The 17,641-nt window shown below is 45.9% G+C and overlaps 1 protein-coding gene across 1 annotated transcript in view; it reads left to right on the top strand.

Moving 5' to 3' along the window:
- Positions 1-12,053, top strand: part of LOC120849440 — a 30,963-nt gene extending 18,910 nt beyond the window's left edge. Inside the window, exons 4-5 of the mRNA XM_040221654.3 lie at positions 2,257-2,391; positions 9,267-12,053. Coding sequence (XP_040077588.1) covers positions 2,257-2,391; positions 9,267-9,429 — 298 coding nt within the window. The 3' untranslated portion in view covers positions 9,430-12,053. The remainder of the gene's footprint in view (positions 1-2,256; positions 2,392-9,266) is intronic.
- Positions 12,054-17,641: the final 5,588 nt, after the last annotated feature.

Raw genomic sequence — 17,641 nt, 5'->3', positions numbered from 1 at the left:
CGACAACAGCCTGCTTTTTCTTTCTCCCTTCTCCTCTACTCTGAAGAGAACAACAAAGTTGAAAGTTGAAAGGAAGTGGTGAAGGTGGAAAAGAAGCTGACGGTAATCCGAAGATGAGGAACGTAGTGACTTTTTAAACACTAATTTCCTTTTTGAGAGGTTCTGCTTCGCCAGGGTACCCAGAAACAAATGATGAGCGTTTCAATATTCATGCCTCTAGCGCAAGTTTTTTTTTTTTGTCTAGAATGCTTTTGTGGTATCGCGTGACCTTCGAGCGTGGGCGCGCTGGTTAGAAAACACCAGAATCAGTAGCCTGTGCTGCTGGAGCCAGGGCAATTCACAGATCTCACTGTCATTTCTGTCCCGTCAGTGACCGTGGCGGCTTTGAAAAACCCTGTGAGACTCGTCGCGGTTACCTTTGCCCGCCATATCAATGGTATCAAGCTAAAACGACGTTTAGGTACAGACACCGAAGTCCTTCCTTCAAAATATCGCCAATGCTGGGCGTCCAAAGGACACATTCAATCAACGAAAAATGTTGTCATCCAGAAGACAATGTAGTCTTATCCACCGTTCATTTGTCTCTAGCTCTTAACTCTACACCATATATCTTTTGTCTGGCTTCTGCCCGTCTGTATCAGGAGGATGAACTGTGGAATGGCAATGTTTCACAGACTAGACACGTGCGCGTGTCTTGTTGAAACGCAGGTTGCATGCCCTGTTGCATGTACAAAAAGCTCTTAAATACAAGTTATTCTTTTTTTTTTCTTTAAGTTCTTCCCATCATTTGTAACTGTTGAATATAGTACCATCTTTTAAACGTGGAGAAGAGATTATCGTGATGTCCTCGTATCTACCATTGAACAGGATGGAGGTGCTTGCGCTCAGGCAACATCGCAACACCCGGTGCACTGTGGCTGTTTTATTCTACTTCTGAATTAATACTTTCTGATAACTCAAGGCGAATATTTCGTTGCCACCGCCCACTACCCGCACTTGCGAGTAACTGGTCATAAATTGAAGACGTGCAAAGTCTTATATTCTGTTGAGATCAGCAAGGGCGGCAAAGCATTAACCTTCGTTTCTTTTGCTCAGGGATGTTTCGTGCCGTCCGAAGTTACAGCTCTCTACGGACCACAGAACATTTTCCAATCCTTTCAGATGCTAGACAAAGGAAACTCCTACGCGAAGGCGCGCGATCAACTTGGTGAGGGTCAGTGCTCCGAAGATTGCATTCCTCCTTTCGAGCGGCTCTAACGGTCGCACAAAACTATCTTTCTCAGCTCCCGCGAGCAGTCTCCGAATTTAGAAAGGCCACTTAGGGAACCCTGCCCACTTTGTAACACTACTGCAACAAATTGCTTGGAGAAAGAGGAAGGGCAGCTTCTCGATTAGGTATTCCGGGCGAGTATCGACGGCGAGAAGGAGAGGTCCTCTGAGAAAACAGATGACGCCCAGGATGATCGCAACGGTGAATCTTCCGACGTTCTTTCCGACATGTGTGTACGTTTTTTTTTTTGTTTTGTTTTTTTTTCGCTTACGATTTTTGTATTTCTTTTTGTAAGAGATGCGGAGGGCCGGACATATACCTCTGGAAGGCTTCGCTATAGTTAAAGCTGTTCCATGCCGTATGTCACCAAGAGGATGGTAGTATACGTGGGTGTGCTGGATATGCACTGGCTCGTTGCTTTAGCACTCGAACATCGTAGGCTTTCAAGATTCTGGAAGATCAGTGAGAGGGAGTGGTCAATTCCAGCCGGTCATAAATCTGGAATCAAGTCACCACGTGTATAGTTTACTTTTTTTTCTGCAATGCCTACTCGCTTGGCCTGTTAAAATTGTGTTTGTTGCTTGTTGAAATATCAATTGTATTAGAAGATTCTATTTTGCGAAACAAACGTATTTTTCTTGAGGACTCTTTCGATTTCGCCGGCGTCACGTATCCGAGGCCGCCATATATTGTGGGCATAAACATTGAACATGCGTTGGAAACGAGAGCTGCGTCATCGCTTGACGTAAACTCAGATCCGATTAAAATCTTCGCGCAGGAAGCGATGCCCAAATATGGCGACCGTCAGTGTTGCTCGGTGGTGTTTTGAAAAGAGAAAAGGAGCGTACCCTGACCTCTTAGATCAAGGAGGTGTTGCCCTGACGTCCCCCCCCCCCCCCCCCCCTTTTTCCTTCTGCCCTTACTACGACGTCACTTTTCGTAGTCGATTTCGTGCGAGTGACGAACGCGATCCTTTTCGGCCGCAGGTGCCACAACTGTCCGGAGCCGTTCACCAGGCGGAGCTACGACGACGGACGATGCAGCTGCGACTGCTTCGAGAAGCAGAAGCCCTGCCTCAAGATCAAGCGAGGACGGGACGCCCTGGGAGACCTCCAAAGAAGGTGCGGACGCCACGAGCCTTCGAACAGAGCTTTGCTCCGTCTTTGACGGGGACATCGCGAAAAGGACGATTAGCACGAGCCTGTAGCACTGTTCAGTCGATGAAAGAAGCAGGTAGAAGCTCCGGGTCCAGCGCTAGCTTTCTGTACATCTTTTCAGCGCTTATCACCGAGGCTAAAAGTGTCGAGTCACGGGTCTCTGAACGCGAGCGCAGCGTCTGCTTTATCCAGGAGATAGCTATTGCGCATGCTCGAAGCGCATTCCACAGCCCAGTGAACAAAAATGGCAGCGCCCCGAAGGATATTTTTAGAATGGTCTATTCTCTATTGCACTGACAGGACAAGACGCGAAGGGCCTCTTGTCCTGGCAGTTTGGCGGCGGCCTCCAGCACGCACACGCTGCGTTCCGTTGTGCCGCTTCGCTGAGTCCCTGCCGTTCTAATCCTGCTGTAGTCGCTGACAGGATGAGAACGGGAAGGAAAGTGTCAGTTGCACGCCTCCAGCGCGAGCTTCCTGCCTTCGATAACGCTTCGGCGTGTCGTGAGCTTCGAGTGTGCACGCGCAGCCGAAGCACGGTGGAAGGCAACGAGGGCGTGCTGGAGACCTAGCGTTCGAAAGAGACGCTCACCCGTTCTTTTGTAGCCGCTCGAAGTGGAGGCCGTTGCTGGTCTACGCTATTGACCGAGTGCGAAAAAAAAAATAGGTAAGTATGAATTAAAAAAAAAATTACGCGAATAAATTTAGATAATCCTTAAAATGCAGAAATACTGGCCAAAGTATTAAAAGCATTTCTCCGTTGACCACGAGTTCCGCGACAACGCCGTCAAAGCTGCTGGCGCGATAGCGTCCATGGCTCGATGTCGCAGTAAATTTGCACGTGATATCGGCATAAATAGGGAGTTTTCGTAGATCCCTTTCGTCGTCCCGCAAAGCTCTCCGCAACCCGCTACGATACCCCGAACTCTACAGCCAAGGCTATCGGCGCGCAGGCGCAGTAGCGGCTTCTTCGTTGCGGAGGGCTTCGTGGAGTGGGAAACGTGGTCTACGAAAACTCCCTAATAAAACGCGAGATGCAGTCACGCACGCGATGGAAGTAACTTTGACAACGATGTACGCTAAACACTATAGCTCACACACGGCCAGTCACCGAAACATTGCCTATCTCCTTGAACTGATAGCAACGCTTAATGTGTCCCGAGGACTTGTGGCGCAAGCAAACGTAAACTGTGACCTAACGTTACGTAACGTAGTGTAAGAAAGCGGGGCCGTGTGAACCAGCCTCATAGATATGAAGCATAAAGGCTCGTTCACACATTTACATCGACTGCGTTGCGCTGCGTTGTGTCGTGCTACACGGCGCCTCCCTGGCTGGTCGCAACGGACGCCATAGCAACACCTCGACGCAAGCACTTTTAACGAGGCGCAAGTGGTTGCAGTCGCACTCGAACGCAATTGTGTGAACGAGCCTTTAGGGTTTTACCTCATCTTGAAGGCGGTGAAGGCCACGAGTCGCTGCTATACTCGAGGAGCTGCAGGACCATGACCTTATAATGCGATGGTCAGCACTCGTAGGAGAAGCTTGTAATGCAAAGAGCTCGCACGCGGCGGCGGTATGAAAAACACCCTTCATAATAAAATAATAAAAAAAAATCAAATTGTAGGTTAAATGTTTAGACCGCGAGCGGTAGTTATCCCTTTGAGGGCACAACTGGTTAGACAGTTTAACATGACTGCTAACCTCTGGTCTTTAACGAACACCCTGCTGCAGTAATCGCACGACCCCCGCAAATCTTGACATTTCTGTACGAGAAATCTGCAAGTAAAAATGCAGCACAATAGAGCGACCACTAATTCCCTGTGCAGTTTTAGGCGAGTGTGATTACTTTGCGCTGAAATGTTCTTCCCGATGATCGATGGTGACCACTGACACCGGTACGCGAAAACAAACACATTGGGTATACTTCGTATCACCTTAAGATGAACCGCGGCGAGCGGTGCAATTCCATCTCAGCCAATCCAGCGTTGTGGGTATATCAGGTGACCCTACACTCCGCGCGTTGTTGCACTCCTGCTGAAAGTCACATCACATCCACATAACAGTGGAATGGCTCCGATGGCTCGTATAGTACCCTCTGCGGTCCATTTAATGTGAGACGAACTACGGACGAAAGAAAAGCCCGCAGATAGGATCCGGCCTCTACATTATATATACAGCGAAACCCCAGATGCATGTAATGGCCCGCAACAATGTAAATGGCACGGCGGTATTATTAAGCTCGCGGCTCCGCGGCTTCATTTTCGGTTCCCTGCGCGAAGCGGCACGAAATCATCTTCGGCGCCACCGACGATGAGCGTCAAGGTCAGGAAAAAAAAGCGCCGTTTGCGAGGGCTTCGAAAGATTAACCTCGCTGCGGTGCCATTAAGGTAAAACACGACTCCTAAAATTCCTGAAATGACGGGTTACATATATCTGTCTGCCCCAAGGCCTACACCACACCTGACGCCAAGAACTAGCTGAAGGATGTGTAAACCAGACAGAGTGTATGCTGTGTCGGAGTGTTTGCGTGAGGTCTTGGCGTCTATTAACGAGTATTGGTGAGAGAAAAAACAAACCGAAGCCGTAGCTGCATGATGACCATTTATACCCAGACGCAAGGACGCTAGTACGTTCCCACAGACCGTTTGTGGAGGAGCATATGGGCGCTAATAAACGTTGGAGTTAGACCCTAGCTAATGCTCGGAGACTAATATTCAGACTATTAGAACCTCGGCTAGCGTTCCGACAAGCAGAAGGGTAAGAATAACGGTCGTATGACCGGATCTTCGTGATTCCCATATGGAGACTTAGAATCGATTGTTTGGGTGTTTTGTTACTGCACAGAGATGACCGAGGGTGACTTTTATAGAGACGACGACTCCCTTATTACGCAGCAAAGCGCGGCAATATCTAAATCCAACGCCGATGTCTCGCTAGTTTCTCAAGTGAGCAGTCAAGAAAACATTCCTCGGCTCGAATGGGATAGGTTATCTAACTTCAAATATGCTCGGCAGCCCTGGGGGAGCCAGACAAGTAACCCGCCATTTCGCGGCATGCTCATTTGCGTAGTACTCAACCACTCCCATTGCATTATTCACGTTAGCTATTTTTTTTTCTACATTGATGCAATCCCTTGCATATGCCCTATGTATATAAATTAGGGCTGGGCGTCGAATAAAAATTTTAACCCGATTAATCGCCACCCTTTAATCAATTTCTTGATCGATTAACCGGTTCCATTCATCCCCATGTCTGTAGTATCAAAAAGTTCAAATTAAATTGTTGACCTTTGCTGAATATGTGATAAACGGCGCACTGCACACATTTCGGATTTTAAATCGACCTTGAAGTGTAGGTGAGAATAGTCAAAAGACACCCACACTCACAAAGTTTTACTTGAGCCGCAAAAACAAAGGGGTTCGTTGATATTCTCCGTAAATGACGAACTCCTTTGATTTCACAACAGACTCTGCTGCGCTAAACGGACACTCACATGGCGTCGAAGTGGCTGGGATATGTAACCTTCTCCACTTGTTTGGAGTAACAAATATTGTCCCTACAACTTTCTCATTTCACCTAAAGTTTATCTTCATGCAGCTGCACTCGTCCACGTCTGCGCAGTGAAAGCGTTGAATTTTAACTTTTTTTTTTGTCAGTCAAAATTTTACCGATTAACCGGTTAAAAGATTAATCGCAATTAAATCATTCATCGATTAATCGGCAGGTTAATTGATTACGTGCCCAGCCCTAATGTTAATCTTATTACGTTCTGTTTTAAGCTTTTGGAGAGTTTGTTGCCCCGTGCACCCTAATCGCCTCCCTATTGTTCAAGGGCAAATTCAAGGTAAACGATGAATTACTTAGTCGGTTTATTACATTCCACCTTAACTCGAAAAGCTTAATTTCTGAGAAGCAGTGTTCCTATACCATCCAGCCCATTGATAAAGTTTTCATTTGCTATTCCTCGTTGCTTAAAAATAACTTATTTCGCAGAAGTGGCTTTTTCCCTTTATTCATTTGGTTCAGAAAACTTCTTGCGCGTTGCGTCGGTTTTAAGCTAAACGTTTTAAATCCTACTCATTATGAGCATACGCTTTTTTCGACAAAGTATGAACTGAATGCTTCAAAAGAAAAACTTCTTGTTTCGGCTATATGACAATAAAAGGATCGTTTCCTCGATAAAACGGTTGAGGTGCTTTATTATTTCAGATATATATGTAATAGGGTCATTACTGGAATAAAACAATAACTCGAGAATCTCGTTCAAGGAACGAGAGCGGAAACACACAACGTAGTTTAGCCATTTTTTATATATATTTTTGTCAGAAGAAAATTGAGAGCTTACGTTCGCGGCGATGCCAGGCGTCCTGTTCTTTCTTTCTTTTGGAAGTCTGGGCGCCTTCTAAGGGTGATGCTGTAAATTTAGCGTCATGAAGGACGAACCAGTGTTTTCTGCGTGCGCAAGGTCTACAAGCCGTTAACGGCGTGCACACGAACCGTAGCTGTCGACACAAGCCGAACCTCGCCGTTGAAAATAAAGAGCTTTTGTATACGTAAGAATTTTAGTAAAAATAACAGAGTCTTAGCATTACGTATATAGGAGCAAACGCAAGCGCTGTGCGTTTGTGCTAGCCTTGCGTGCTACACACCGCTCACACGCCATCGTCGCCATGCGCCAATTCAAGACCGCAATTTCAACTCCGTGCGGAACACTCTATGCTGACGCAAACGCACATTGCTTGCGTTTGATCGTCTACGCAATACAAAAACTCACTAATGTTCAAAGAAACACGACCCTGGTGTCTTCGTACCCTTCCAATTAAATAGAGCGACACAGGGAGTGTGAAGACACGTGAAACACTGCGAACTACGGATTGTTTCCGGTATAGCTCTATAGCGCCCATCGCGGAGCATTGCAATACCGCAGTGACATTGCGTTTACATCGTACAAAAGAAGCCGTGTTTGCTGCAGACACGATGAAAGAGGTACAGAGAGTTTCCGTGAAACGATAACCGTGTTTTTCGGCCCGTGTAACTAAACTATGCATCGCAGAAAGCTTAAACTCCGTGATAATGTCACGCTCACGGTTGAGATAGAACGCCGAAGGTTTTAGAACATGACGTTACATCGATCGAAATATAATTCAGAAAAACAAAATTCCTCTATGAGCCGACGTCCGCCTAAGCCTAATATCGTCAAAACAAGAAATGACACCGTAGCAGCATGTAACATCTATTTAAGAAAAGAAAACAGCAAGAAAGAGGATATTGCTTTTTTTCTTGCTGACAAGTATTTTTTTTTTTTAAATAGATACTACAGGCGCCGATAGTGTCATTTCTTGTTTTGTCGATGTTAAGCTTGGATTGACGTAGGCTTATAGAAAAAATGTCCTTTTTCTCAAATCTATTTTGATGCAGTTGACTTCATGTTGTCAAACATTCGCGTTCTATCCCAACCACTAGCGTCACATTCTCACGGCTTTCTGCAATGCTAAGTTTATCTACCCGAGCCAAAAACACGATTCTCGTTTCTCGTAAACTCCCTGTATTTGCGGACATGCGCCAGGCATGTTTGAAACATGCTTGCCTCTTAATTATGTGTGCTTAGAACATGTATGGAGACTGTTTTTTTTTGTTTTTTTTGTGTGTGACCAATGTGACAGCAGCACCATACAAGAAACGGGCGCGCCTCATGCAGTGTCTGCAGGGCCAGAGGCGTACCAACTTGTTTTTGAGGAGGGGGGGCAACCCCCCCCCCCCCCCCCCACCCCTCGGGCCGGGGGCGGTGCCCCTGGTATCCCTTGGGCGCCGCCGGCCAGTGTCTGCCCTGCCCAGTGGCGGCTCTTTCAGGGGGGGGGGGGGGGGGGGGGGGGGGGCAAAACACATGCCTTGCCCCCCACTCTCAGAACTGGGAAGGGGGGGCAAGCGCCCCCCTTGCCCCCCCCCCCCCCCCCCCGGGTTGGTACGCCCATGTGCAGGACTGTCTTTTCCTAGATGTATTAGCAGTCAAATTGGTTGCATACGGTACTGTGCCGGCTCCTGCATATTTTATCGATAGATTACTCAAAACGTGATCGTCTCGTTTCTTTATTTGGGATAGCAAGATCGCTGTCTGTTACAAGATCGCTGTCTGTTTTCATTTATAAATGAGCACGCCATCAAGGAGGCTTTGAATTATTCATTAAATACTTAATTCTAGATTACCACTAGTCAATGAATTGTTATTGATATAACACTAACAAATTAATTGTGTCAATGCTAGTTTTTGTCCGTTCGTATGTGCTTATAAAGACGATTATGGGATTTTGTTATAGCTAACACAGAGCACCATTGCCGAAGTGGATTCGAGGAAAACGGAGCAAGATAGAGGGGACTGCGGGCATTTCTCTCGTGACCTCTGACCCTAGTCTACGAAAGAATCTATTGGCAAGGAGATCGAAATATAGGGGGCGCCAGGGCGCTTTGTCCAGCTTCTCTTCCACTGAACTTTGTGTTTCTAGCCAATAGATGGCCTGCAGGTTGGGTTATTTACTTCGTCTCCCTCGATCAAGCACGGAACACAGATTGGAGACGAGCGTGCGATTGGTGCTTAACTGACTGAACAGAAGTCCCCGCAGAACGCTGACACAGTGTTGCGCTACATCATCCAAGCGTTCTGTTAGTCGCAAAAAAAAAAAAAAAAATATATATATATATATATATATATATATATATGTGTGTGTATATGTGATGTTGTTGTCTCCATAGGTTTAGTTTGCAACTTAGCCGCTAGGGTCGTCTTTTGAGCTCGTATCGGATCACTCCTTCTCATTACTCTTTTGCGTTGTTTGTTAAATCCCAGGTGCGTGGAGACGCAAGAGTGTCATGTGCCAGAGTGCGAGTACGGGCTCTACGATGTCGAAACTGGCCGCTGTCCAAAGAGACCCGACTATTGGCCCAAACACGCGGAGCAGAGGAAGGTGCATCCCCACAGCCATCGGTGGCAGTTCTTCGAGCGCGACTGAACAAAGGGCTCACCGTCGCCCAATGCCCAGCCAGAAACTCGACATCAACGAAGCCAGGGCATTCCACTCTGACCAAACCTTTCGTGTTCATCATCCCAACTGCACTCTTCCACCAAACTGGAGCGTCCACAAGTTCAGGACAGCCGGAACCTTCACATGTCCATGGATATACCGACAGCGTCCGCAACTCTATCGACAGTCGGGGCCTCCACATGTTGTTAGACACTCCGCAAGTCTGTGAACAGTCCGGACTTACTTGTGTCTATAGACTGCCTTAACCTCCACAAGTCCATGGGGAGCCAGAGGATATACACAAGTCTATGGACAGTCAAACATCCATAAGCTCATAGAAAGCCATAGCTTCCACCAGTCCAGGACAGCCGGAACCTTCGCATGTCCATGGGCAGTCACAGCTTCCGCAAGTCTATGGGCAGTCGGGACCTCTATACGTCCATAGGCTGCCTTAACCTCCATAAGTCCACGGACAGCCAGAGTGCATATACAAGTCTACGGGCAGTCAAGCATCCATGCGTCCATGGACAGCCATATAGCTTCCACCAATCTAGAAGAGCCAGAACGTCCGCTTGTGAAAGTCGGGGGTGCTGTTCGCGTCTTTAGTGCGTGCGTGTTTCTTTGATGTGCTTTATTTTATTTTTTTTCGTGTGTGACAGTTATGTTATTTAAAAAAAAAGATACGTGCTTCGAAGATGGACTGTTGCTGCACTGACTTTGTCCTGGAGCGTAACCTTAAAAAGATTCTGCTCGTGTGCGTGTGAATGTGCGCGTGAGGCTTCATCGATGAAGTACTGTTGGACCGCGGAGGACACAGATTTGGAACTGTACGTCTTGCGTTGGCATGTTCTTATACGATGACATTTTCGCTTCACTCTGCCACTTACGTCTTGATTTATGTTTGCGTTCTAGCACATGTTATATCTTGTCGCTTTGTTTTTTTTTATTTACTGTCGGACTGAGAGCTCGACCTTTTTCAATATTCTGTTCTTCAGTTCCATTTTAGACTCTCCATCCTCTCAAGTTCGTCACTATGTTGCGCAGGAGGCAAGTGAACAGCGTCCTGTTAGTTGCCCAGTCCATATCATTTTGATGCCCTGTACCTCACCATTTCATGCATCGCTTTATGCCTCAATTCTTGAGATTACCTGGGGCTACCTCCCTCCCACGGCAGTCTTAATGCGCAGGTAAAAATACCCCCTTCTCCAGCCAAACGCGTATTGTACGTTGTTCACTTAAGCTGATCAAGCTACTTCTGGTAAGCGAGCTTCGTCACCACTGCCAACTAGACGTAGCACCGAAGAACGCATAAATACAGTGTCCTATGTATACATTACATTAGATGATGATGATGATAATGGCGACTTGCCTTCGTCTAAGTCACCATTATCCGTTTATGGCGGCCAGCTGTCTATTCTCTCGATAGAACAGAAAGGAGCATTGACAGGCTGTGAGAAAAGTCTAGTACTAGTTATAGGAAACAGCCGTTGACGTTTCGTCGCTTTTCCTCGACGCTTCGCGAGCCAGACTAGAACTGCCTTCGCGGCTCATGGCTTAACTTCGGGACTTTTCCTGCGTAGAAGATTTGTATGTTGTAAGTCTAGTGTTAGACGTACAAGCAGCGACTATTTATAGTGTACTTTTACAAGTTTTCTTGGCGTCCCTGGCTGCGCCTTCCCCCCTCCCCGGTCATCACCAGTGGATTCACGCAGCTTGCGTCAGCATCGCCGCCAGCGCGTCTTGCAGCGTGTCACGAGTGCGACGCTGGCAGGCGACGATGTCAAGAAGACGAGTGTGCGTGCGTGTGCCACTTTGCGGCGACTCACGTCAAGTTTCAGCGTGCCTGCCAGTCGGGGATCCACAATCGACCCATTTCAAAATTTCGAAATGATGCCCAGAATATTAAGTGCGGCCACCATTAGTTGGTCACGCACTGTGAGCCCGCATTGGACGCGAGCGCTTCGTCAGCGTTCGGGGTGCACTCGGATCGAAACGCGCCCCACACGAGTGACGCGTCAGTACACGGCGCGAAGTCGGAGCCAATCATGGCGGCTGCGCATAATCTATGCATCATTTCGCACTTTCGGAAAGGGTCCCTATTACGTCGTGCTCAGGCCTTGTCTCTGGGTGGTATTGGCTGTATAGAGTAGATGGGACGCAGTGATCTGTCATGCGCGCCATTTGTCTCCTTGAAATGTAATTTTTCGGTGTGCGATTCGGAAAAGCATCTGCTGAAGTGTAACGTCCCATCTCAGTTTGATGTCAGCTTTTTTTTTTTGCCCGAGTGAGCAGCTTTTAATTCATTACAAAATATACGGGTGGATATACGTTATCACGTTCTGTAGCTTGAAAGAAACATCCGGCAAGCTTGACTCATATTTGCTTTGTGCGTTCGTTGTTTTCGTATCAGTATCTTTTTTTTTTTGTTTTTTGTTTTTTTTTTTGTTTCGTGAACAGTGCTCGACAAGAAAACATCCGTGTCTTGTGTTGTTGTTTTTTTTTTTTCCTAAAAAAAGTTGTCTCTGAGCCGCTATTGACGCATTTGGTGTGCGATGTCATCATGCAAGATGTAGAAGAGGAGCTGCGTCTTGAATAAAATATTTAAAGCCGTCTTTGTATGCTTTGTACCAGAACCTCTTGAGATCTGTTCGACTGGAGTCAATTTCAACGAAACACAGTGTTCAGTAATCCGTTCCAGCGCGAGTTAAACTATCTCAAAGCCATGCGCCGCACTCGGAGACAGCGCGCAGAGAAGGTAAGAGGAGGTAAGGACGCCGTAGTTCCTGGGTTCTAGGTTGCCTTTAAGAACTAACCCACTCTGAATGAGATAACGCAATTAGCATGTCATCTAATCGCCATCTGGTAGACACTGTGCGTTTACTTGCACTCCCTAAAAAGGTGTTGGGCCAATTATTGTAATCTACAAAGAGCCTTTCAGGAAATGACGAAGACATTTTGGCAGAAAAAGGCAGAGAGTGTCATTTTGGTTGCTGCAGGCGGAACCAACCTTAAGTGTAATTCAATACCCAGTTCATTATTGTGAATAAAACAGGGTTAAGACGTAATTAGGTAATTTTGTCCAAATTCCGAGAAGCCATAGCAACCTACAGGCCGCCCGAAAATAAAAAGAATGCGTCTGGTTATCAGAAAAATGTTTGCCTCAAATTCAATTATCAGAAAAATGTTTACCTCCCTTGGTGCTAGAAAATGGCGCCAGTCTGGCTTCTAGATCCCGTAAATAGAATAGGGATGTCGCGAACTTTTGTCGAACCAAATTTTTAGGTCGAAATTCGAGCTTCGACTGGTTCGACGAACCTTCGAACTTTTAACCAGATTCAACGGGTTCGACTTTGCGGACAGTGTGGCCAGACCTTGATACAAGCATGTCAAGGTTTTGAGAATTTTTTTTATGCAAAGGGTTGTTTTAATTTTATGAAGGGTTGCAATTAAAATAAACATTGTAATTACTGAAGAAATTAATAACAGAATCTTTCGTACTGTATTAACTGAAATAGCCAATCTGTGCTGCCCTTAATTCATCCCTTAGCCATCACCATCCAATCCGAAGCCAACAAGCCAGCCTGCCGCGCATGCGCATAGCAATCGAACCAGAGTCGAACATGTATCGAACTTTTCACATGAAATTCGAAAAATTCGAACCTGGTCAAACTCGAACCTCAACCGGTTCGCGACATCCCTACCCATAAACTTCTCGAGCGTCCTGAGTTCACACAGTTCCCTGGCACTTGAAAATGTCATTACAATTAGTCCATTAAAATACTCTTTAAACCGTCGAGAAAGATTAATACCATCAAGACCACGTGTATATTAATATTTATATCAGCGCGGCGACAAAAAAAAAAAAAAGATATTGTTAAGAAGTTAATTATTTTGTCCAAATAAGAAGTTCCATGCCCCTTTTTAAGCTCCTTATCAAGAAAATCTTGGCCTCATATCAGCGTTCATAAGGCTAAACCTTTTTCGTCCCATTTCACTGCTTTCTCCTTCCAGGTCATAGAAACTTTACTAGAAGCCAGTTTCGAGAGCAGGCTGGAGCTTAGCCCTAAATGCAACGTTTAGCGAAAAATATCTTCCCACGGTTGTTTTTAGGAGAAGCCAGCTTCCAGAGCAGGCTGGAGCTTAGCCCTAAATGCAACGTTCAGCGAAAAATATTTTCCCACGGTGGTTTTTAGGAGAAGCCAGCTTCCAGAACGGGCTGGGGCTTAGCCCTAAATGCAACGTTCAGTGAAAAATATTTTCCCACGGTGGTTTTTAGGAGAAGCCAGCTTCCAGAGCGTGCTGGAGCTTAGCCCTAAATGCAATGTTCAGCGAAAAATATTTTCCCACGGTGGTTTTTAGGAGAAGCCAGCTTTCAGAGCGGGCAACGTTCAGCGAAAAATATTTTCCCACGGTGGTTTTAGGAGAAGCCAGCTTGCAGAGCAGGCTGGAGCTTAACCCTAAATGCAACGTTCAGCGAACAATATTTTTCCACGGTGGTTTTAGGAGAAGCCAGCTTCCAGAGCAGGCTGGGGCTTAGCCCTAAATGCAACGTTCAGCGAACAATATTTTCCCACGGTTTTTTTTAGGAGAACCCAGCTTCGAGAGCAGGCTGCAGCTTAACCCTAAATGCGACGTTCAGCGAAAAATATATTCCCATGGTGGTTTTCAGGAGAAACCAACTTCGAAAGCATGCTCTGACTTTCGTGGATACCAGCGCCACCCGAGGACGTCCTATGAAAGGATATTACTAAATCCACATTAACTGGCGTGATTAATTAGGCATCCGCGTAGGATATTTTACGTAACCGTTACTCTTTATCGCGGTTTCCTTTTTAAATTGAGGCGTCAATTTCCAGGCCCTGACGTTTTCTACCAAAACCAGGGCTGCTTTGGGCGCGCGAGGCAGACTGGGATGAAAGCGCTGGATATCTTGACTTATTCAAGTACCGCCATCGTTTGATCGTGACACGGGCGCTCCTATTGGATGCCGGCGACGAGTCGCCATCTTTTGCGCACAGCGCATCCCAAATACAGACGCCGAGCCTTCTATGCGGAGAACAAGTTCGTCTGCTTCTTGCACAGGGGTCGCGGTAACGTCAGAACGACGCTGCGTTCTGATTGGCCTTCATTAAAAGGGCAGTGGGGAGACCTCAATGCTAGATGCCTTGAGGTCTACCCACCATCTTTTTTGAATCAGCCAATAAGAGCTCGGCGTTCTGATATCATCGCAACCCCTGTGCAAGCAGCAGACGAACTTGTTCTCCACATTGGTCTGCCATGATTGCCGGTGACGCGCCGCCGTTTGCAAGCACGCTTCTATTGGTATATACGTAGATGCCGCCGCCGTGCCGCCGCGACAAAATAGATTGGCGGCGATGCTCCGCTACTTTTTGGCTCAAGTGCATCAGCTTGGTGGCAGAATTGAAACCGCTGGACAGCTGCGCTGTCCAGACGCAAGGTTACTGTCGGGCAAATAATTTCGTAACATTCCTCTGTTCCGTTCAGTGGAAAATTTCCGACGTCAACCCAAATCAGCAGTGTATATCCGTTATGCCCTTACTTTTAAAACGATGCAGTCTACGCTCACGGTGCGATGACAAAGGCTTCAGACAAACCTCCGAAGCGCTCCTGTAGAGGTCGCGTTCCTCACTGCAACACTATAGTTTCAGGAAAGTCAGGCTGAAACGGAATCAAGCTTACGAGCCAAGGAATACTTACGGTCAGATAGCTGTGGGATGCCAGTCCATTGCCGATTCCTGCCTCCTGCTTTTAAATTCATCACGAAAGACCAGCCGAAATTCACCAAAGACGTTCACTATGAAGTCCTCTCAAAACAGAAATGTTCGTTTATTCGGAAGAGCAGGTCCAAGAAGACCGTTGCAGAAGAATCTTAAACACTTCATCGAAGTGGCTTCACTCGTCATCTTGACCAAACAGGGACAGCCGAACCGTGCAGTCGATAGTCCCGACCGGGAAGCCGCGAACCGCAGGCAGTATCGAGATAGCACCCTGGAGAATTGCATAAAATCAAGACATTACCAGTAGCACAACAGACAAGCGCGCACTGTGCACTGGGGAGGTAAAAATGGATTAAGTTAACCTGAAAAACATACCTGAGCAAGGTATGTTTAAAAAAAAAAAAAGAAAGAGCGAAGCAGTGATCTCATGCTATAGCAACAACGTTCCGAGAAAAAAAATTGTACATATATATATTTTTTTTGTTTTGTTTTGTTTTAAGGTTTGGGATTATGTTTGAACCTTCATATTTTATACGTATAATATTATGGTACAAATATAATCGCGAAATTATCCAAATACTCGTATTTTGAGAACTCCCGGCTTCCCATTAGAAAGGCACACATTTGAGCCATTTTCGCGTGCGCGGTTTTTCAAATTGTGACGTTGCCCACCATCACATTTTTTTAAGAAGTAGGCCTAGTCGTCTCCTTTCCGTCGTATTCAAATTTGTTACAAAAATAAAATATATAAATTTGTTTTCCGCCGCGAAAGGCCATCGCTAGAGATCTATGGTTATACTCGAACGCGTTTTTCTATTTGGTTTTTAAATTTTCGGACCTCTTACCGGTTGGCGCACGGAATATTCTGTTCTTAAAGGCCGACCTACAAAATCATTTTCCGCAAGGTAGGGAAATTCTCCTCGCCACCCTCCTCAGTTTCTCCTCAGCCACTGCTGTGTTCACGGCGAGGAGGGGCGGAGGGGGCTCATTTTTGTTGCTGCGTCTTCAGGCTGGATAAGCCGGGAGCTTATCCCGACTTATCCAGCTCCAAGATGCACCAACAAGACGAGTCCCCCTGCCCCGCTCTCAAGATAGCGTTGAAAGGGAGGAAAATGGGAAGGATGGCGAGGAGAATTTTCCTACCTTGCGGAAAATGATTTTGTAGGTCGGGCTCCTATCACTACCAAATTTGGTATGCATATGCGTTAAGTTATGTAGAATGCAACAATGAAGGTTTGGTTACAATGCATATTTTATAAGTTATGAAAACTGAAAGAAACCTTCGTTGCCCCTTTGAGAAAGGCGTTCCTGAAATTTCCAGTTTTAAAATAAAATAGTAGAGGTCTCGTAACATTATTTTTGTTGTTTATTGCACCCAGGGGGTTAAAAAAAGTGACTTAGCTTAATTTACTACACTCTATTAAGTGTATTGCCATGCCCCACGCTTTCGAAAAAAAAAAAGAAACATGTTTTTTCTTGGTTTGCCTCCGGAGCATAAAAAAACAAGCTCTATCAAAACTAACACCGAACTTATAAAACGGACATCAAGCACTATACACTGTGAAAATTTAATTATGTTATCGTGAATAATAAAAACACTTTTCCTCTGGCGAGTATCCCCTAAGACGAAATAGAAAACAGCCCCATTTTTTTCGCCCCTAATTGGCTCGCTGCCAAGTGTGTATGGCACCTGTGCATGGAGGCTAAGCCAACTTAAACGCGAGAGAAAAAAAGGATAGGGCTGTTTTGTATTTAATACTTTTATCCGCGAGTATCATGCGGATGAAATCTTGCGTGCAGTGTGAATAAATAAGAGTTGCCCTTAGAACCGTAATATAATGCGTAATCCCATTTTGTACTCCTTAGGTGTGGGCGCAAGACCTTTCATTCAATCTTCGTATTGCCTTTAAAGAAACACTGAATATCTTAAATATGCATATACCAAAAAATGAATCTTACAGTTGTCTTAACAGAAAAACAAAACGACAAGGAAGTGGAGGTAACGCTAAAAGACATTGAAAGGGCAGCAATGACGTGGATGCGCCTCGCCAAAGAACGACTGGAGAAATGCCGCAATGGGTGAGCATGTAAAATTGGGCTGCATGTGAGTGCTGCAGTGTTGTATATCAAACCCATTGTAGTTTCTAACAGTAATTAGAAAAAAGGAACAGCGGAAATTAAGACAAACAAGCTTGATCAAATTGGAAGTATCTTTGGCAAAAGATGACTTTTCAGGATACCTGGTAGTGTTAGCGTTAAGATATCAAGCTACGTCTGTTCACTTAACTTATCTCTGACTGCTGAGTTTCTGAAGCTATTGGGGTTCTCATGTGAAAGAGCTAGTGTAACTGAGCAAAGTACAACCGCTTATAGATGTTCCACTTTCCTTCTAGGGAAGCTGTGGGGATGGTACCGGAGCAAGGCGAGTAGAATTAAAAACTTTTTTTTTTTTAAATAAGTGC

Source organism: Ixodes scapularis, unplaced genomic scaffold (genome assembly GCF_016920785.2).
Source record: "Ixodes scapularis isolate PalLabHiFi unplaced genomic scaffold, ASM1692078v2 PGA_scaffold13__105_contigs__length_92229423, whole genome shotgun sequence".
Classification (NCBI taxonomy): Eukaryota; Metazoa; Arthropoda; class Arachnida; order Ixodida; family Ixodidae; genus Ixodes; species Ixodes scapularis.
This window is presented reverse-complemented; position numbering and strand designations above follow the sequence as displayed.